Source organism: Apostichopus japonicus, chromosome 20, assembly GCF_037975245.1.
Source record: "Apostichopus japonicus isolate 1M-3 chromosome 20, ASM3797524v1, whole genome shotgun sequence".
NCBI lineage: Eukaryota > Metazoa > Echinodermata > Holothuroidea > Aspidochirotida > Stichopodidae > Apostichopus > Apostichopus japonicus.
The window spans coordinates 29,992,864-30,014,503 of NC_092580.1; the positions used below are offsets into that span (position 1 = coordinate 29,992,864).

The 21,640-nt window shown below is 36.2% G+C and overlaps 1 protein-coding gene across 2 annotated transcripts; it reads left to right on the top strand.

Annotated features, from left to right (window-relative positions):
- Positions 1 to 336: 336 nt before the first annotated feature.
- LOC139961317 (protein DENND6A-like) lies at positions 337 to 21,288 on the top strand. 2 transcript variants are annotated; one of them, XM_071960447.1, is made up of 16 exons: positions 340 to 651; positions 1,144 to 1,182; positions 1,711 to 1,753; positions 2,774 to 2,889; positions 3,455 to 3,535; positions 4,202 to 4,307; positions 5,066 to 5,211; positions 5,951 to 6,067; positions 6,835 to 6,992; positions 7,624 to 7,715; positions 10,482 to 10,544; positions 11,689 to 11,753; positions 12,275 to 12,418; positions 12,779 to 12,888; positions 13,893 to 14,070; positions 16,202 to 21,288. In XM_071960447.1, exons 1-16 carry the CDS (start codon positions 487 to 489, stop codon positions 16,319 to 16,321), a joined length of 1,743 nt encoding a protein of 580 aa, XP_071816548.1. In that variant the 5' UTR covers positions 340 to 486; the 3' UTR covers positions 16,322 to 21,288. The 2 variants fall into 2 exon arrangements, with proteins under 2 accessions (XP_071816549.1, XP_071816548.1); XM_071960448.1 differs by lacking the exon at positions 10,482 to 10,544 and having other exon boundaries at positions 337 to 651.
- The last annotated feature ends 352 nt before the right edge of the window (positions 21,289 to 21,640 follow it).

The following is a 21,640-nucleotide window of genomic DNA, read 5'->3' on the forward strand; positions in this document are numbered from 1 at the left end:
CACACAACACGAAAATCTGGTCAAGTTGGTACGATGCTGCTCCCTAATGTGACAGAGGTGTCAACTTGAAGTTGAAAAAATGCCTAATCTGTCCAGGCCAACCCACCACATTCCAACCGTCTCGACCCCTCGCACCCTTTACTGTTTAATCGTATTGGTCTCTGAACAAAAGGCTTGATGCCCAAGTCGCCCTCCTCTGTTGCTCTTAAACAAAACTTTTTTTCGCTTTCAGCACTCCATGTTTCACTTCATTTCAGCTTTTGTACTAGAGAGCCCTTCCATTTTATAGCATATTTTACCAGATTTAGATAGCTTTTTCTTGTACTACTTCTGGCCAGCCCAACTTCACTTTGTTGCGGTTTTAATCTGACATAGACCAGTCGATCGAATAGACAGCTTGTTCAAAGAATTTGAAGGTTCCATACTTGGATGACGATGAAATCATATTTGACCACTTGAAACAGATGTTCCTCACCCAAAATCACCATGAATTCCATCGAACGGGCAGTGTCCCAACAGATTATACGTGAAAGAGCAAATTCAGAACGAGAGGAGATGGTGAAAGCGATACTGCCTTGGGATAAATTCTCTCAATGGCTGCATTGTGTTTGTGTTATTACGTTCGACTTAGAACTTGGACAGGCACTGGAGGTAGGAAGCGTAGGCTAATGTAGCAGTGTAGGTTGCAATCGAACAAACTTAGCTTAGGTCTATTCAATTTGAAAGTAGAAGTGAAGCTTAAATTAGTATTAACCTAACTCACACCTAACTATTAACACATCACACTAAGGTTCAATGTTGTTAGGCCTAGTTGTTTGGCTGTTAGTATGAAAGATAATTGAATGGAAGTAATAAGCCTAACTTCGGGAATAGGCCTAGGCTTTTTTCTAGTTGAAAATTACATGCAATAGGAACAGCTGTGTTGTTATCATTTTGATGATTTCTAATGCATGATGGATGTGTATATAACAAAATCATGGTTTTTGTGTGTGTGCGTGCCATGGTGGGATAAGTTTATCATAAATTGTGTAACAATACCACTTGGCTAATGCTGTAAAAATTAATGATTGGTTTAGGAACATGTACAGGTTTCAAATGTTCTGTTTTCTTAACATAATTAGTTTTACATTCTTTCCTTGACAGTTCATCTATCCCACTCATATAAAGCTCTCGGACAAAGAGGTTTGTGTTGTACATGTTTACGTTTTTTGTATTGAAAGTTGCCACCTGCTTTTTGTGTTGTTTTGAAACCTACTATCAACAAACTCAAATGTATCAAACATTATGAGCTTACTGTAGCTGAAAGTGACTGTAAAATACACACTGTGTTAATGTATCATGTTATTGCCATAAATCTGTATTCTTTGATTTTTGAAGAAAGTTTGTTACTTTTCTTAACAATTCCAATATTTCTCTATGCATACAGTTCTTTCACAGCTGTTGTATCATTGTTTATCATACTTTGCATATAAATCAGAAAAACTGAGGACTTAGCCTGAAGATCATCAAAGAATTATATGATTTACCAAACAATCAATATTGTTATCAAGATAATCAATATTGTTAGTATGGAACAATGCACTAGTAATATTACTTGAAAAAGAAATCATTTGTTTTCACTAACATGAATTAGAAGAAACATGGCCAGCTGCTCAAGTATGCAACATAATTTACATCCCTATGCAAAATTATTTCTCTTTGTCTTGACAGAAAATGAATATTTGCTACCTATCCTTCCCAGATTCCAATTCTGGTATGTTGAGTTCATAATTAATTTAGGGATATGCTTGACTTGTCCATTGTTTCCCCACTTAAGAACACACCTCCCCCATATCAACCTCCCATTGTCAAATTTTCCCCTGACTTCCCTGTCTCTCAAATCTGGATGTTTTGGCTTTATAATTAAAATCTTCCTATGTTCTCACTTTATTTTGAGCAGAATTTGTTCACATTAGGTATGTCATGCTACAAAATAAATTGTACCTTTAAGAATTGTTTTTTTCTAGTAACATGAGATATGTAATGCTACAAAATAAATTGTTCTTTTCAGAATTGTTATTTTTTTATAAGAAGAAGTTCAGTGCTCTTTCAGTTTGCTTCATGAATCACACTAAAAAGGCATGACCCATTTTGTATTCCAATTAAAGAAGACATTTTGGTAGACTTTGGAGGGTTATTTGCTATGCTATGATATAATCTTATGTTTTCTAGCTTGGTGAATGGAGGATGTTATTATTTTAAAAATTCTGTAAGGATACTGATTAACTACTGTACATACCAGGAACCCTGAGAAAATATTAAAGAGAATGTGGTTTGCAGTTCCAGTTACATTCCATGTTACAGTTATTTTTGTTTTTTTCCCTCTCAATTAACCAACTGACATGTCTATGTAGTGCCCTTTAAAGATAGAAAGCGTAAATTTTCTTCTTTTTAGGAGAAGTTTTTTACCACACATGTAACATTGAATAAAAAAAATTCGGAAAACTTACATGACATGTACTACTTTAAAACTGAGATTTTGAAGCCTATTTTCATTCAACATACATCCTCTCAACATTACTTTTTTGTTGTATTCCATGAGATTGCATAATCAACGAGCTGTATTGTTTAGCCAGACTTCAAAAGAGTGACTAGTTGTTTTTCATCGTTGCCAGGTCTTATAACATATGTTGAAGGAATTTAGCTCTCCTTTTTATGATTTCTTACATTTGTAACTCCTGATTTAAAATCTCATTATGCTGTGTCATTTACCATGTATTGGTTGCTCTCCTAGGTTGCATGGGAGACACACAGTTTAATTTCAGGATACGACAAACTTCGGGGAAAACCAATTCTCACTTATCGGTCAGGAGAAAGGAATACGACAGGAATAGTCCATTAATTTTACAGGTAGGTTATATTTAGAGTATGTTATGCATTATATTTATTGTTGTGTATGAGTGTAAAAAAATTAATTTCTTCAAATATTCTAGTTACATGGTAAGGTTTTAATAAATTATATTGTGTCTCGTCTAACAAGCTGAAGCCTTGAAACGTCTAAACCTTTAACATCTAAAGAAATGAGTCCCAGAAAATGGGTTCCAATTTGAGCCATGGTGATGGAGGGCAGGTCCACGTAGGTCAGTCCACCATGGTTACAACCCTGGCTCTGACTAATTGTTGTATGACTTACATATGGGTTGCCAATTTACGACTCCAAATAGCTGACTCTCCTGATTTCTAACTTGGGGGCTACCTGCCCCCCCTCCTCCCCACACATACCTCTCCCAAGAATTTCCTGAGTGGGTAAAATATTGAAAAAGAACCTAGAGTACTGGCTGTTGTAAATGACCACTACCTATTGTAGAAATGTATGACTAAACTTTATGTTCATTTAATTATTTAGGTGTCCATGCCTTGCCATGTTACAATAAAGTTAGTTTGTTATTAAACTATAATTCTGTTCTGTTTACAGAGTGATACCTCTCACCTATTTGGGTTTGTTTACTTTCGACAAGTTAAGGATAAGACCTCTAGAAGAGGATACTTCCAAAAGGTAGGTCGTATCAATGGGATGAAAATTTCAAAAAGAGATGCATTAACCGTCGACATTTGCAACAATAGATTAATTTAAACTTTCAAGTTTGATAGCTTATTTTTTTGTGCAAAGCATGCTGATATGTAAACATGCAGGCAAAACTGGTTAGATAAATATTTGCATAGGTCGAATTAGCAATGGAAAACTGATTGTGAATTAATAAACAAATTGTGGAGTTCACCTAAGTTGTTATATTTGAAATGAAACACTAGTCTCATAAATTGAACTACATCCATCTAGGAATGAAGGTAGCAAGAACATTCCAATATCAAAACCAAAAATTGCTTTTAAATTAAGATCTAGATTTGAATTAATTTATCTTTCTTCTGATCATTGTTGTATTAGTCCATGGTGTATCATTGTGAATGATCAAGCATTCATAGCAAGTAGTCAGTGCACATTGACAATTATAAGATATTGTATGTTATTTTTTCCCTTAAGTGTTTCTTTTGGGCTTGAATATAAATAGTAATAATGTTTTCTTTGCGGAAGAAATTTCCCCACAAACTTGTTGCAGATGAATCACATTATATGCTATAAAATTAAACATTTAATTAAAGTTTGCTTTCACCCGTCAAAACCTTTGCAGAATCAAACTTTCGGTCAATTTTATTTCTGTTTTAGTCCGTCGTTCTTCTATCAAGGTTACCGTACATCAACTTGTTTACGGATTTAGCCGAACTTATTGCTCCAGAATTTTTTGACAAAGGAGAACAGCTTATAGAAGCAGGTTAGTCCATAATTTTTTAGTCTTTATGTACCTCTTTGATAAGTTACCTCAAAAATTCAGTCCCTTTTGCATTATGCCCGATGATTATTGTTTAGCTAATATAAGTAGCGCTTACACAGATTATGTCAAGAAAGTAATAAGCGGCAAAATTTAACTACTGGTTATTTTATCGTTGGAGTATGGGGTTTAACTTTATACTGTACATGGTATGTTATGTCCCTTAGTGAGTTTTTTGGCTGCTGTTGTTTTGGTTGAGGTCAGCGGTCATTTGAGGTCACAAGTAGCCAAAATTTATTTGGTAGTAGACTTTATACTCAATAAGTTCATCATTATTGCCTCTCATATTTGGGGATTTATGTACAGATGTTTAAACACGTACTGTTTTCCTAGCAGAGATAACCTAAAAATAGAAATTATACATGTGTACAAGCTCATGACCGGCTACTTATGGGACTTACAATGTGAATTAAAGTTCTGGAGTATCACAGAAATAATACTCAAAGTGTGTTGTGAGTTGGGGTGCGTTGTAATACATCAAATTTCCTATCACAGTGTACTCGCTTTATACTAGTTTCCACACCAATACATATAAAGACAGCATCTGATTTAGCATTGTTCAAGGGAGCTCAACTCCCCCCAACCACCACCCCCCCCCTCCCCACCAATCTACAACAATTCATCTTAACATATCTTGTCTTTCTTTAATGGTTATGTGTTTTTTTTTAACTAATTTGCGTCCATTTTTGTTCCTCTTTCAGCATGTCATGATATTGATCAGTGGCTTAACCCTGTCCCCGGTGATACCCTCCAGCTGCCCATCATGGGCACTGTCTTGCAGGTGAAAGTCCCCGCCAAGGGTGACCTCAAATTAGGAGCCATGGGTATTCCAAGGGACACCGTGCAAGTAAGTCATTATTAGAAGTTGTGGCACAGGCGCCCCATGTGAGAACCCTGGGCCACTTGCTGGTGGATATGGTATTAGTGCAAGTAGTTATTCAATTTGAAAAGAAACAACCAAAATTGTCCATGTTTAAAAGTCGTCTCACATGTGACTGATGCATGTCAGATGATGTGACTGATGCATAGCAGTGAGTCGTCAAGCATGTTCCTTCGATTGACTCATCATTTACGTAATAAATGATACAAGGGCTTGCAATAATAGGTTAATGACATGTTTTGTTCATCCATGCTTGTCAGAATTTAGAAGACAAAACTATACAGTTTTTGGGGAAAGGGGAGATGGGGTGGGAGTGGGTTGGGTTGGGAGCAGATGAAGCTGTAAGCAGGTGGTCTGGGTGGGAAGGTTGATATGATCAGTTTTCATGTTATCAATTGAAGGTATGCTCTACTTTACATCCAGCTTCAATATAACAGTTGTACGGGCTGGCTATGATAGATTCATGGTAATATTTGTTGCAAACAAATTTGGGATTGTGTCAGGATGAATATGAATTTTAAAATGTTGATGAGGGTAGCCCCTTCCCTACCCATCCCACCCCAGTCCCAACCTTCCTATGCTCATAGCAGATACATGCTTTGAAAATAGCAATGCTATGAACTATCTGAAAACAAGAATTATACAGAGGCAAACAATCAGACATTTTTTTATTTCTCTCTCTTTTCTTCTTATTGTCATTGCACAGCCGATGGGTTCACCTCTTACAGTAGTGCCGTCATTACACGCTGCAGAGACGTTTATGTGCCTTCAGCCCGTCTTGCCTCATATACAACTTCTATGGGAATTAGTATTAACAAATGAAGTGAGTCTTTTACGAAACACAAGAAAAAGTCTTTGGAAAAAAATTTCCTTGAAAGTGAAAGTGTTCATGTATAGAAGAATTTTAAGCACCAAGTAAGAGTTATTGTGTTTCAAGCTGTTGCCGACTTTCTGTATGAAAATAATAGCAGGACACTTTTCTTTTTGGCCAAATATATTATAAGTATATATATATTATAAGTGAGTGAGGTGTCTGTTAATACCACATGTTTGAGAATGCTAAAATATACTTTTTATTTGCTAGTGTGGGAACTTGTTTATGAACATGTTTTTGTCCAAAGATACTCACACGCTGTTGTATAAATCTTTCATTTTGTGTAACGTCTCTTCTGATCTAGTCGACTGGTAATTTAAGAAAACCCCAATCATGACAACAACTTTTGACTGTTGTGTAATATGCAAATTATTCATCCCAGGGCTAATTGTTTGTATTTCTTTTTAGTAAACGGCAAAAGTAAGAAAATTAGTAAATGAATAACAGAAAACTCAATTGGTTTTAAAAGTTACAGAATTTTTTATTGTGGTTATGATCTATCTGTTATAACATCATAAATGTAACAATAGATCTGTCTGCTTCAGTGGCAAAGTGGCTTATTGTTAATATATTTACAAATATATTTGAGGTTGCTGCACCTCGTGTTTACTATTATTTTAAAAGACATATTGCAAACACAGACTACTGCTTAAATGTCCATTCCCCCCCCCCCCTCCATCTATTTTGAATGCATTGTTCTGTTTCTAATCCTCCAGCCTCTAGTCATCATGGGACCATCGCCTGGTATTACATGTGGTACAGTACACGCTCTCATCAACACCATGTCACCTCTGAAGTACATGACAGACTACAGACCATACTTTACCATACACGACAGTGAATTCAAGGAATACACCACACGGACGCAGGGGCCGTAAGTTTTATGAACTGATACTCTTCATAAGGTTCCCAAGTAAGAAATAAGCTACATGCAGAAACCGCCAGAAAGGTGGAAATGAGATTGCAATATTCGTCTGCTTCAGTCACGGCAACAACAAAAATAGTTCATTTTAAATCTGTCTAAATCTGTCCTTTGACATTTTGGAAGGAAGTGAAATTTAAACAAAACAACTCACCTAATATGAACAGATAACATCACATTATGCATCATTTCAACTGGGATTGTATAGGCTACAAGTTACTGGGTCATTTACTGTGCCAAACAGCCTTGCCATTGAATGACATAGTGTTAGTCTTTGTAATGCCTTCAAAATCTAATTATCAACAGGAGCCAAATTTTAAGCTGCACAGGGTCAATTTGAATTAATTGTTGAGAGCAAGTCACAACATTTTCCTATGTGAGGTTGATGATATGGAAGAACCTTTCTATTGATAGGAACAAGTGTTATAGAAGGCATTTTACTCAATTGTAATAAAGTCATGCACTCCATATACAACAGGCCATTTCTGAATGAGATGAGATGGGAAAGGATAACAGCCTATATGCAGGGGTATTGTGATTTAAAGTTAATTTAAACTTTTTGAATCTGTTTTTGTTTCAACAGGCCATCAGTCATCTTAGGTGTAACAAATCCCTTTTTTGCGAAGACGTTACAACACTGGCCTCACATTGTCCGAATCGGAGAGAGCATCGGTGGTAAGCATAGGAGTACCCTGTTTTTCATCAGATTTGATTATTTAATTAAATACTGTGTCTCTCATAGGTCGGCAAAAAGATCATATTTTTAAGAATATTATTAAGAGAGTTGCGTAACCAAATAGTTTGATCCGATATTACAGTTTTATAAGTTTGTTAGAACACTTGAGAAAAAGATATTTTGTTAAGTTTCTTAACGTTGTGTCAACAGCAGGATTAACATCAGTGAAATCAGTCTTACTTTTGTCTCAGAATAATATTAAACATGCAATGCTTACACAGCAGACGTACCTAGGCCTAACTTAATTTGCATATAGTCAAGTGAAAAAATGTTTATTGTCATGGAGTTGATCAGCCTAACTAGCAGCTTTGCACAAAAATAATTTAACGAGACAGAAATGCTTGTTCATTGTGTAATATCAACGCATTATTGTGAAGAATAGTACACTGGCCACTTGATTAACATTAAAAAGGGTTGCATAAAGGTTGCACTAATGTTGTATAACTTAACCAATGAAGTAGAAGCTGTCAGCTTCAGTGCTGCTAGTAACTTGGAATTTGGTGAGCATAATCAAACATACTGTACATAAAGCCTTGGTGTTTGGTGAGGCTTCAGAGCATTTCAAACATACTGTACATAAAGCCTAGGTGTTTGGTGAGGTTCAGAGCATAATCAAACATACTGTACATAAAGCATTGGTGTTTGGTGAGGCTTTGGAGCATAATCAAACATACTGTACGTATAGCCTAGGTGTTTGGTGAGGCTTTAGAGCATAACCAAAAATGCTCTACATAAAGCCTTGGTGTTTTGTGAGGCTTAAGAGCATAATCAAACATACTGTACCTAAAGCCTAGGTGCTTGGTGAGGCTTCGGAGCATAATCAAACATGCTGTACATAAAGCCTAGGTGTTTGGTGAGGCTTTGGAGCATAATCAAACATGCTGTACATAAAGCATTGGTGTTTGGGGAGGCTTTAGAGCATAATCAAACATACTGTACATATAGCTTAGGTGTTTGGTGAGGCTTTGGAGCATAATCAAACATACTGTACATAAAGCCTATGTGTTTGGTGAGGCTTTGGAGCATAATCAAACATACTGTACATAAAGCCTATGTGTTTGGTGAGGCTTTGGAGCATAATCAAACATACTGTACATAAAGCCTATGTGTTTGGTGAGGCTTTGGAGCATAATCAAACATACTGTACATAAAGCATTGGTGTGTACATAAAGCATTGGTGTTTGGTGAGGCTTCAGAGCATAATTAAACATAATGTACATATAGACTAGGTGTTTAGTGAGGCTTTGGAGCATTGTCAAACATACTGAGCCTAAAGCCTAGGTGTTTGGTGAGGCTTTGGAGCATAATCAAACATGCTGTACATAAAGCCTAGGTGTATGGTGAGTCTTCAATGCTTAATCAAACATAGGGATCATAAAGCTTAAAGACCACAGGGACATATTTGTCCATTCATCAAGCTGTGTAGCCTTTTTAACTTATGATTATCACTAATGTTGGTGTAAATGAGCGATTGTGACGATAGGCGTATTCTTGTGTGGGCGTACATGTATATAGTGTAGCGTTAGGCTATGGTGCGCTTGTATCGACGCATCGCTGTTTAATTACGTAACGTGGGATATTGAAATAAAATCTTGAATAAAATTCGCTAACAGCTTTACTTTTTTTCTTTTCTTTTAACTAAAATTACGTACGTGCCTCTGCGAAATCTTTAAAATTAAGCCAGTACGCCAACACTTCTGACACCAATGTAAATTAAGTGGTTTTCCGTACTGGCGTGCCCTCCCAAAAGTATGATGACTCAAGGGAGAGAAGTTGCAAAGATAACGCAGAAACAAAAGATTAACGGTTTACTTGGATAATTTAATAACTCAACTGGAGCAACGGTTTACTTGAATAAATTCACAACTCAACTGGAGCAAACTAAGTATAAAATATCAAACATAATTTACTTACAAGTCACAAGCTCACTACACATATATGAATCAAACGTACTCACTCGCTCACAAGTGTTGGCCGGTCAACCATACGTACTCACCGCCTCATTCATAAGCTCTGCCAAACGTTTTCAAACACAAGAAAGTTCTATCACACCACACGCACACACGCACACCAGTTGCATGCACGCACCACAAACAGCGTGCCACGCCCGATACGTTTGAAACCTCTGTTACGTAATTAAACAGCGATGCGTCGATACAAGTGCACCATAGCCTTACGCTACACTGTATACATGTACGCCCACACAAGAATACGCCTATCGTTACAATCGCTCATTTACATTGGCTTATCACTATATTTACAATAACTATCATCTCACTATTTCACAGTACTCATGCCACCTACTAGCTTATTTTCTGGATATCTCACTTTTCTTTTAAAATCAATATTTACATATTGGAAAAAGCCTCAACATTTTGCAACATTGAGAAAACTTGTAGCAACATATGGCCGGCGGGCCACTCACAACATGTGACACTGAAAGTCTTGTAGGGATGTGTAATTAGTATAATATTCTTCCAAGGAACCTTCCCTGAAGTTAACAAAAGGTAATCCTGTCATTTTCGTTAAACAGAGGAAATTAATGTGTTGCCATGAAGAGTGGCATCCATTTGAAGGATTAGCTGAGTGACTGCTGGTCTTATGAACAAGCAAAAACTCCTTTTTGTTGCCATGGCTACATGGAATTTTCCACTGTCACTGCACTGTGATTGGTCAACATAAATTTTACATTTGTTCTTTGACAGACAAGTCAAAAGCCAACAAACCAAAGAAACCAGGGAGTTTAAAGACCTTAGAATCGAAGCCAGGTAAAATATTCAAAAGTTGTATTGGTGTTTTGTTATTCTTGTTTGAGAAGTGATAAATTTTAGGATTTATGCTTAACAACAGTTGTCCTTTATCGCAGCAAATAATGAGCCACAAAATGAGACAAATAAGACAAAAAAATATTTGCAAACAAATGTGCAGAGATATGGTAAAGCTAATGACCTACCTTTTATTGCTCTTTTTGAAGGAATTATATTAGTAATTTGTAGGTTAGTAAAGAAGAAAAAATACACAAGCTAGAATGTGGATGCTTTCCATTTGTTTCGTATTTACATTTTTAATGCATGATAATCGACTTTTGTTACCTTCCTTTATATGTTGCTGCAGTAGTAAATAGCTAATCCCTCATTGCTGTGCACAAGTTCATGAATATTAACATTTATGGCTTACCACACTATGAATTTGTTTGGGCATCTGAAGCACTAAACGTTTTCTTTTGCATTGGAACCACTAAATGTTTCCTTTTCTGATTGTTTAATGTTTCATATCAAATATTTATTACATTCATTGTAAATAACTTATTTTGTGAGAAAATATTCAGACAAACTGTTTTTATCGGAATTGTCAATTGAAATTATAATAGCATTGCATAACAGGTAATTTTTTTTGTGTTAGACTTATCTTCCCAGCCGTTTCATTCATTAGCCCTCTTTGATTTCATAAGAGCATTACAGTGAAGTTACACCATATACCTTTCCTTTGTGTTAGACTTAAGTGACCAGCCATTTCATTCTGTAGCATGCACTGATATTGGTCACCATCTTTGCATCCTTCAATCTCCTCACATAAGACAGATATTAGACATGTGTTTTGTCTTTTTACCGAAGAGAGGCTATGATGTCAACAGATCCATTTAATTATTTAATTAAAAATAAAAGAACAATTTTGAGGTTATGATATTATTTGCCAAACAATTTGAACTATATATTGTTGTTGCATCAGAACTGTATATTGTTGTTGCATTAAGAAAGCATTGTGGGAAAGTTACAATGCATTTTAGTAATGTTAGACTTAACACACCAGCCCTTTTATGTGTTAACCATGAGCTGCTAAAGATTAAAATGAAGAGGGACCGACGTAACAATCTTAGAAGTTTTACGTTCTTTGTTATGTTTGTATTTGCAGGTGTGTACACTCAATACAAACCATTCCTGAGCAAAGATAAAACAATCATCAAAAGGCTGGCAAAGGTTCGAAACAGTTTCCACGATAAATTTCATTATTTTTCTGTAAAATTTCATCCTCTAATTTATAAACAGGTGTAATATACTTTAGACTATTGCATCTGGGTGTATATTCTGACCTGCAGTACTGCAAGTACTGTATTAACCGTTTGCCATTGTGATTTTACACACAGGGTGGTTCTCATGGGATGGGGGGGGGGGTAATATTCATTGTCACCTATACTGTTTATTTCTTTAACTCTGAAATGATATGAAAATGTCTGCAATCATATGAAATGAACACAGATCATCATATATTAATTATTGTCTATGTTTAGGGTACTCACCACAGAAGGCCATATGAGGTGGAAGGTTCAATGTTAAAGGAATACCTCCTTAACATGGAAACAGTACCTCATATATTCATTATAGTCTACTTCCAGGGTATTCAAAGCAGAATGCTATATGAGGTACAAGATGCAAAGTTAAGGGAATACCACCTTAACATGGATACAGAACCTCATATATTCATTATTGTCTACTTCCAGGGTATTCAAAGCAGAAGGCCATATGAGGTCCAAGATGCAATGTTGAGAAGATATCTCCTAGAACTGACTCAGAGCTTCATGTTTTCATTAGAGAGATACGTTACAAGTCTTATGCCATTACAGAGAAATATTTCACCATGGAAGGTAATGTTACATATTTCCTACTTTATGAGGCAGCATTTAACTGCTATGAATATGTTTGTATTGTGATTTTCTGTTGTATGTTTGCGAAACTAGTGTTTTATACTTGTAGGAAGTAAATCAAAACCATTTTTTTCAAAAATGGTTTTAAGGTTACAGAAAATGTGGCTGAAGTGAGTGATTGTCAGACAAGTAGTGTGGAAACGTATTGGTAAAAGGAAACGGCATTTGACGTGAATCCAAAGATATTTGATGTTTTTGTCATTGTCTGCCTGTTTGTTGTTTTTTCTTCTTTCTATCCCCCCCCCCTTCCCAATATTTAAACTCCTCATCAACCATCCTCTTTGATTCTTCCTCTTACAGCATCCTCCGAGACTGAAGACCTTCGACGTGGAGGAGTTTCTTCAGACCGTGGAGCACTCAGGACCACAGCTGACCTCTGGGCTTAAAGGAGATTGGGAGGGATTATACAGGTCAGCTTCACATCTTTACCCGACTGGTTTCTTAGTTACCATTGCTTCAGTAATTATGCGGAGATAGCTATCACTATTTTTGGAAAATTCTATATTTTTAACCCAGCACATAGCTTTAAATTGGTTGCTTCACTTTATTGAACAGAACAGGATCAGGAGATAGCAATGAGTCAATGGTATTCTCGTAGTGTACATGGCCAACCCTATATTCATGTGTCTGGTTTGCATGGCATCACAAAATAATGGCTAATTGTTAAATTAGCATCACAATGTTGTCACAATATCTCTTTCGGTTGCATCCCTTTGCTGCTTTTCTGGCTTCTGCTTACATGGGATTGGAACCCTCAGTTTTCTGGTTTGCTTGGAGTTACTACATTGTGGTCTCTGGTTTGCATGGAACTACATTGTGGTCTTTGGTTTGCACTGAACCATTACATTGTGGTCTCTGGGTTGCAAGGAACCACTACATTATGGTTTCTGGCTTGTATGGAACCACTAAATTATGGTCTCTGGTTTGCATGGAACCACTACATTATGGTTTCTAATTTGCAACCACTACATTGTGGTCTCTGGTTTGCATGGAACCACTACATTAGTGTCTCTGGTTTGTATGGAATCACTACATTGTGGTCTCTGGTTTGCATGGAACCACTACATTTTGGTCTCTGGTTTCTATGCAACCACTACATTGTGGTCACTGGTTTGCATGGAACCACTACATGGTCTCTGGTTTGCATGGAACCACTACATTAGTGTCTCTGGTTTGTATGGAATCACTACATTGTGGTCTCTGGTTTGCATGGAACCACTAAATTATGGTTTCTGGTTTGTATGGAACCACTACATTGTGGTCTCTGGTTTGCATGGAACCACTACATTGTGGTCTGTGCTTTGCATAGAACCACTACATTGTGGTCTCTGGTTTGCATGGAACCACTACATTGTGATTTCTAGTTGGTATGGTACCACTACATTCTGGTTGTTTTTATCTTAACCATCCCCAGACGTTTCTTCAAATCCGCCAATTTTCAAGGCTGGTTCCAGAACCGTGAGGAGGAGATAAATCAGAAGTTGTTACTTCTCCATCTGGAGGCTCTCTCAGAGGCTGACCTCCTCCAATGGTGCAGTGACAAGGAGGAAGTAGAGATTGTTGACTTAGTACTTAAACTCAGGGAAAGACTGGTAAGTTATAAACTTCTACAATCATGAAACAGCAACTGCTTGACTTAGTACTTAAACTCAGGGAAAGACTGGTAAGTTAACATATATAAATACAATGATGAAACAGCAAATGCTTGACTTAGTACTTAAACTCAGGGAAAGACTGGTAAGTTAACATATATAACTACAATCATGAAACAGCAAATGCTTGACTTAGTACTTAAACTCAGGGAAAGACTGGTAAGTTAACATATAACTACAATCATGAAACAGCAAATGCTTGACTTAGTACTTAAACTCATGGAAAGACTGGTAAGTTAACATATATAACTACAATCATGAAACAGCAAATGCTTGACTTAGTACTTAAACTCAGGGAAAGACTGGTAAGTTAACATATAACTACAATCATGAAACAGCAAATGCTTGACTTAGTACTTAAACTCATGGAAAGACTGGTAAGTTAACATATATAACTACAATCATGAAACAGCAAATGCTTGACTTAGTACTTAAACTCAGGGAAAGACTGGTAAGTTAACATATAACTACAATCATGAAACAGCAAATGCTTGACTTAGTACTTAAACTCAGGGAAAGACTGGTAAGTTATAAACTTCTACTATCATGAAACAACAAATGCTTGACTTAGTACTTAAACTCAGGGAAAGACTGGTAAGTTAACATATAACTACAATCATGAAACAGCAAATGCTTGACTTAGTACTTAAACTCAGGGAAAGACTGGTAAGTTATAAACTTCTACTATCATGAAACAACAAATGCTTGACTTAGTACTTAAACTCAGGGAAAGACTGGTAAGTTAACATATAACTACAATCATGAAACAGCAAATGCTTGACTTAGTACTTAAACTCATGGAAAGACTGGTAAGTTAACATATATAACTACAATCATGAAACAGCAAATGCTTGACTTAGTACTTAAACTCAGGGAAAGACTGGTAAGTTAACATATATAACTACTATCATGAAACACCAAATGCTTGACTTAGTACTTAAACTCAGGGAAAGACTGGTAAGTTAACATATAACTACAATCATGAAACAGCAAATGCTTGACTTAGTACTTAAACTCAGGGAAAGACTGGTAAGTTAACATATATAACTACAATCATGAAACAACAAATGCTTGACTTAGTACTTAAACTCAGGGAAAGACTGGTAAGTTAACATATAACTACAATCATGAAACAGCAAATGCTTGACTTAGTACTTAAACTCAGGGAAAGACTGGTAAGTTAAACATATAACTACAATCATGAAACAACAAATGCTTGACTTAGTACTTAAACTCAGGGAAAGACTGGTAAGTTAACATATAACTACAATCATGAAACAGCAACTGCTTGACTTAGTACTTAAACTCAGGGAAAGACTGGTAAGTTAACATATAACTACAATCATGAAACAGCAAATGCTTGACTTAGTACTTAAACTCAGGGAAAGACTGGTAAGTTAAACATATAACTACAATCATGAAACAACAAATGCTTGACAGACTGGTAAGTTAACATATAACTACAATCATGAAACACCAAATGCTTGATTTTGTCCTTTAATTCATGGAAAGATTGGTAAATTCACATATTACTGTAAACACAAGACAACAATGGAGATTTTGTTGACTTGCATCTTAAAATCAGGGAAAGACTAGTAAGTTTGCCCATAACCACCAATTAAAAGCAGAAAACTTTTTTTACCTTAAAAAGTTGTAGCTCTAACTGGATGATAGTGATCCACAAACCCCACCCCCTATTCTCCCACATTCCATTTTCCACCCATCCTTCACCAATTTCCACCATAAATTTCCATGTTTATACTGATAACATTTTGAAAGAAGAGTAGGTTCATAGGTTAAGTAAAATTTCCAATCAGTGTTTTGTTCAGTAGTGTATTCTATATTAGTTTTCATTCTTAATTAAAACGTGATAATCTATTTTCCACTTTTAACATGATACAAAATATTTCTCTACTTTGAACTTATAAAGTGTTATTTAACACTTCATCCTTAGTTCTAAATGAAAGTGAACATGTCTCTCTTTTTGTTAATATAGGTCTTTGTATATATATAAATATTAATATATATATTTATATATATTATAGATGTATATATTTTGTTTCACCCTTAGGCTAACATCAGAGAACTGAATCTTCCAGTTAAACCAGAACTCATACAGAAGTTACACCAGGGATCAGAAGCGATCATACATACCCTACCAGAGGATTTAAGAGGTGTACTGAAGAAATGAATATGTGCTACCATGGATATGACAAAGAGAGAGGGGGGGGGGCAGAGATGGAAAGAGAAAAGGTGAGGAACAGGATAAGGAAATCTACACAACCAATCGCAACATGGCATTGTAAAGGATACCACTGAGGTATAACTACTTTCTCTTAACCGAATATTTCATCATGGCCATGTTGAACTACTTCGTAATCACCTCCCATCACAATTGGAAAGCTTTTTGTGGCCTTGAAGTTGTAGACAACCCTTGATATGTCTTACATGCTGATTGTTTCGAGACTCTAGCCAACCATCAGCAGTTTAAAAGATGAAGAAAGGGAGTACCACAGGATATTGCTGCAAAATATGTTGCTACTTATTAGAAAGGAGAAAAATGTTAGAACAGTTGTGAGTATTTGCTCGAAGACATCTTGGTTTGTATGTCAGGCCACTGTACTGCCGTGAGAGTTTGCTTGGACATTTGCATGAAAATATCAACTGGGGTGTTTGTTTATTGCATAAAAGCTGAGCCAAACCCTTTTGAGGTGGGAATGGGGGTAGGGGTGTACAGAGTGTTTTTTGTGTCACTAACACTGGCTGGTATTTTCATGTCAAGTCCTCACCCCCACCCCATCTCTCTCTCTGTGTCCAAAAGGAAAAAATGAAAAGAAAAAAAATAGAACCATTGAACAACTTTTACACTATTCACATGGCAACATATTTTTAAATGACAATGCACCTTTTCCTTGTCAAGCAAAACAGGTATTTAGGTTTCAAGATAAACACTGACATTTACCTTCACTACATGAGCTCAGAATGACAGTGACACCTCTTTCCCAACCACCTTACCCCCCTCCCACCCTGCCATCTACTGCCCATACAACCCCTAAAGAAATGCAAAAACAATCATTAAAAAATTCTTCTTTGATACCTGTGCATTTTTCTATCTCAATCTTGTCTTTTTGTAATTTTGTAACAAGAGAGAGTTCTTATCACTTATCATGAAATGGCTATGGAGGTGGGTGTGTGTGTGGGGGGGGGGGGGGTAGATGAGGTCCTTTGTTTGTCAATTCATTTTACATTGGAGGAGATGAATAGCATAATGTGTGTTTGACATGAGGGTAATTGAAACGTTATACATGAACAGAGCACCGTGGTAAAAGCTACATCAAGGAAGTTTTAACACGACTCCTATGAAAAGTGTGTTTTCGGTATGTACACCAGAAAACAACTTGTTTGCAATGTGTGTGACTTAATCTTGTATAGGAAGAAATTTTGTTCTCATAATAGAGAGAATGACTTTAAAGTATTGCTCTGTTTGTGTGCTGATTTGTTTCGTTATATTCCTTGGATATTTCAAGCCTTTATTAACTGTATTAATTTATTGTAACATCTAATATTACTTTTAATTATCAATTTTTTTTTAAATCTAAAAATCTGACAGAATCATGAAAAATAGAATGAAATTGAGTTATATTCTGCAAGTTTTGGGATTATGGTTACAGTGAGATTCTTGAAAGAAGTAAGGCTTGATTCATTTCCATTGATACCTAAATTTTAAAAGAGTAGAAATATATAAATGGTAGAGAGTTCTTTAATACATAAATCGGTTTTGAGCACCACCAGCAGAAGAAAAGACATTGCTTGGGGGGAGAGAGATATTAAAGGGAAAATGATGTATCAGAAATGAAAGCTGAGGTCACAGTTAGAAAATAAAATCTGCATATCTATGGCAGTGCAGCTGATATGAGATGATGAGCTTTGATCACTGTCTGTGTTGACTGGAGGTAGATATTTTCAATTTTTTGTCAACATATGGAAATGTTAGAAAATCAAGTTCTGTGATTCGATGTTAAGAATGTATGTATGTATTTTAGATCCTCCTGCAAGCAGGAACTTGTGAAGAAGCCATCATTGGCTTATCAAAGCCGCAAGCTGACCGAAGTCAGTCTCTTAGATTCATATTTTAACGTCCATGATTATGAATTGTCAATTGTCAACAACTCTGTAACTGGACGACATACATTAATCTTGGAGTGACTCGAACTCGGGACCTTATGATTGAAAGGCACCGGCGTTATGTCATAGCTGGATGCAGGGTTTAGTTTAATACCTGCATTTTGTACACAATAATTCTTATCAACCTGTTTTGGTGATTACATCCATCCTTGATGTTAATGTCAGTTGACATTTCGGGGTTGGAGATAGTTCTGCAAGTTAGCATTTCTTGCATACTAATAAATTGGTCACATTCCAGACTTTTGCCTTCTGCAGAGCAAAATTCAACCTTTTTTTTTCGCTCTTATTTTTGCACAGTTATGATGCGGAGAGAGAGACAGCAAAGTTTTCCAATGTACTCTTGATTTCTAAAGGTTTGATGTATAATCAACTTGGCTAAATTTTAAAGTTCTTGGCAAAACGGTTTATTTTTATTTTCTTTCTTGATTTTAAATGCCTGCCGATTTTAAATTTATCGGATAAAATTTGAAGATAGCAATAGGGTAAACTTGAGATGGATGGAAGTTTTATTTAATGTTGTCGTAACCTTGACTCAAATCAGTGATACACTGCCCACATCCTTCCATTTGAATTATTGCGGGCATTTATTGTTATAAAACAGCTTGTTTGATTTAAACTATTTTATTGTAAATTTCAACTTTATCCATGCATATAGAGTAGGTTACTTAATGTCTTATTAAAGATCAAAGCTAGTTGGTCTAGCCAGGGAGTTGATATCCCTGGTCAAGCAATGCCTTAAAGATGTCAATCAGGATGGCACTTAATCTGTAGGTTTGTAAGATTCAGTCCTGACAGAATCTTTATACATATCATGCTGTGTCGTTGAACAGCTGTATGTACATACACAACTATATGCATGCCAATACATGTGTATGTAGACCGTAGTATGTGCAACAGCCAGCTATTTACTATGTATTACCACTGTGCTGTTTCAGATATGAGTGTACTGTACAGGTGTATGTAGATATGTGCAAGCAATGCCTTAGAGGTGTCAATCAGGACGGCACAAAATCTGTAGGTTAGTAAGATTCAGTCCCAACATGCTGTGTCGTTGAACAGCTGTAAATATACAGAACTATATGCATGCCTAATCATGTGTATGTAGACGTTAGTATGTGCAACAGCTTGCTAACTGTGTATTACCACTATGCTGTTTCAGATATGAGTGTACTGTACAGGCATATGTAGACATGTGCACTGTATGTCTCTCTACAGTTGTATGTAGACATGTGCAAGCAATGCCTTAAAGATGCCAATCAGGACGGCACTAAAACTGGTTTGTAAGATTCAGTCCTGGCAGAATCTTTATACATATCATGCTGTGTCGTTGAACAGCTGAGTGTATACACAACTATATGCATGCCAAATACATGTGTATGTAGACGGTAGTATGTGCAACAGCCAGCTATTTACTATGTATCACCACTGTGCTGTTTCAGATATGAGTGTACTGTACAGGTGTATGTAGACATGTTCACTGTATGTCTATATCTATAATGTTATAGACCTTGTTCAGTTGTGATTATATCATGACCTATATATATTTTTTTCTTATGCTAGTCTTTTTATCTCCTAAAGTGTTCTTTTGAACAGGTTTTGAGCCCCATTCAGAATTAGGCTTAATAAATCTTCAAGTTATATGCAAAAAAAAAGTAGTACTTAAAGATATAGCAACTTCACGTGCTGTAGCATGTTACTGTTCTTTTGCTTCAATATTTTTAATTTGGTTGCAATATGGTTACTTGTGCCAGGTTTGCTGTCAATGTACAGTGGGTGGTGTTAACACAATAGAGTTAGTGGGTGGTGTTAACACAACATAGTTGGTGGGTGGTGTTAACACAAGAGTTGGTGGGAGGTGTTAACACAAGAGTTGGTGGGTGGTGTTAACACAAGAGAGTTGGTGGGTGTTTTTAACACAAGAGAGTTGGTGGGTGATCTTAACACAACAGAGTTTGTAGCAGATGTTCAATCTGAGGGTGGTGTTCTATTTTTTCTTCCCTGGCTTAGAAAGCAAAGTATCATATCTTTTAAGGAAAGAAATTATCTAAACTACCGCTTGGTTCAGCTAAGTCCTCAACCTCGTCTGTTCTTTGGAGTAATCTGGCATATTTACTTCTAGCATATTTCACATATATAATTAAGGTCACAGGTATTGACTATTTGTATCTTCATTCCTATGTCATTGTTGTTTAAGTTGTTTTTTAGTCACTTTGGTTGCTTCTTCTCACCTGTTATTTTTTTTTTTTTTGCCTTTCTCTTGGACATGGTGTTTATTAATCTGCATTTAGCCTCTCTTAGAACAAGTAAATTGGCTAGGAACTCAAAAAACTTTTAACTTTGTAATGGAACCTTCAGATCAAATGAAGGTTACCCTCAAATTTTCTAGAAAATAAAGAAAAGCCAAAAAAACAAAACAAGGTCTTGTGTAATACTTTTCAAATTTCTTTGTACCGCCACACTTGGGACATTTCTTTTGGTTCATTGGTTTATTGTGTCTGCTAAGATCGATTGGTAGCAATTGGAATGAACAGAAAGGAAAAGTAATATTGGAAACATTGAGGAAGTTAAAAGATCAAGAATTATAAAATTGACCGTTTTAGGCTTTGTATGTCAGTCTCCATATTACCAAATTTTCTGAGCTTAGAAAGTCGAGGAAGGGTTGGGCAGAAGGGAGTTAGTCGGAAAGGGCAGGAAAGAGGGGTTGGGGGGGGGGGGGATGATCCTTTCTTCACCTCAACTTTGTCTTCACCTGCTTTAGTATTATTTTGTTGGAAAACAGAACTATGTTTTTTGCGATAGTTTTGTTTTTAAGTTAAAGTAATTTTGGGCAAACTACAGTTTAGGCAACTGCACTGTAACAATCACGTTTTAGTGTAATGCAAGTCTTACTAGTTTTTAATTGCAACTTTTAGTCACAATTTTGTAAATACCAGAACACCATCAATAAAAAATATATACAGAAAAATTCATTGATCATGATCTCTCTTACCTCATTGTCATGTGCGTGGATAGCCATGTCGGGCGCCATGGACAACTATGTCACCTGGCCGCATTTAGCAGTCTTTATATTTCCATATAGGTATATTATGAAAATGATATTCTATATCCCATAGATTCCCTGGTCTCCTCCCTATTTAACAGGCTCTATAATTGTCTCAAAGCAGCAGGGCCGTATTCGCTCCCTGTCCCCATTCTACCCCCTCCCTGACCCCAGTCTCGTCAGGCCTGGTTGTATTCTTTTCATTGCAGATATCGAATCCAACAATCTTCAGCAATTTGATTGAATCCTTTCCTTACTAACTTACTCCTTCTACCTTTAAAAAAA

What these genes read in the sequence shown, in the direction of transcription:
- LOC139961317 (XM_071960447.1), top strand. Translation starts at nt 487, where the DNA reads ATGAATTCCATCGAACGGGCAGTGTCCCAACAGATTATACGTGAAAGA. An exon ending in TCATCAAAAGGCTGGCAAAG is followed by an intron (nt 11,754 to 12,274) that starts GTTCGAAACAGT and finishes GTCTACTTCCAG; the next exon opens with GGTATTCAAAGCAGAAGGCC. An exon ending in GATTGGGAGGGATTATACAG is followed by an intron (nt 12,889 to 13,892) that starts GTCAGCTTCACA and finishes AACCATCCCCAG; the next exon opens with ACGTTTCTTCAAATCCGCCA.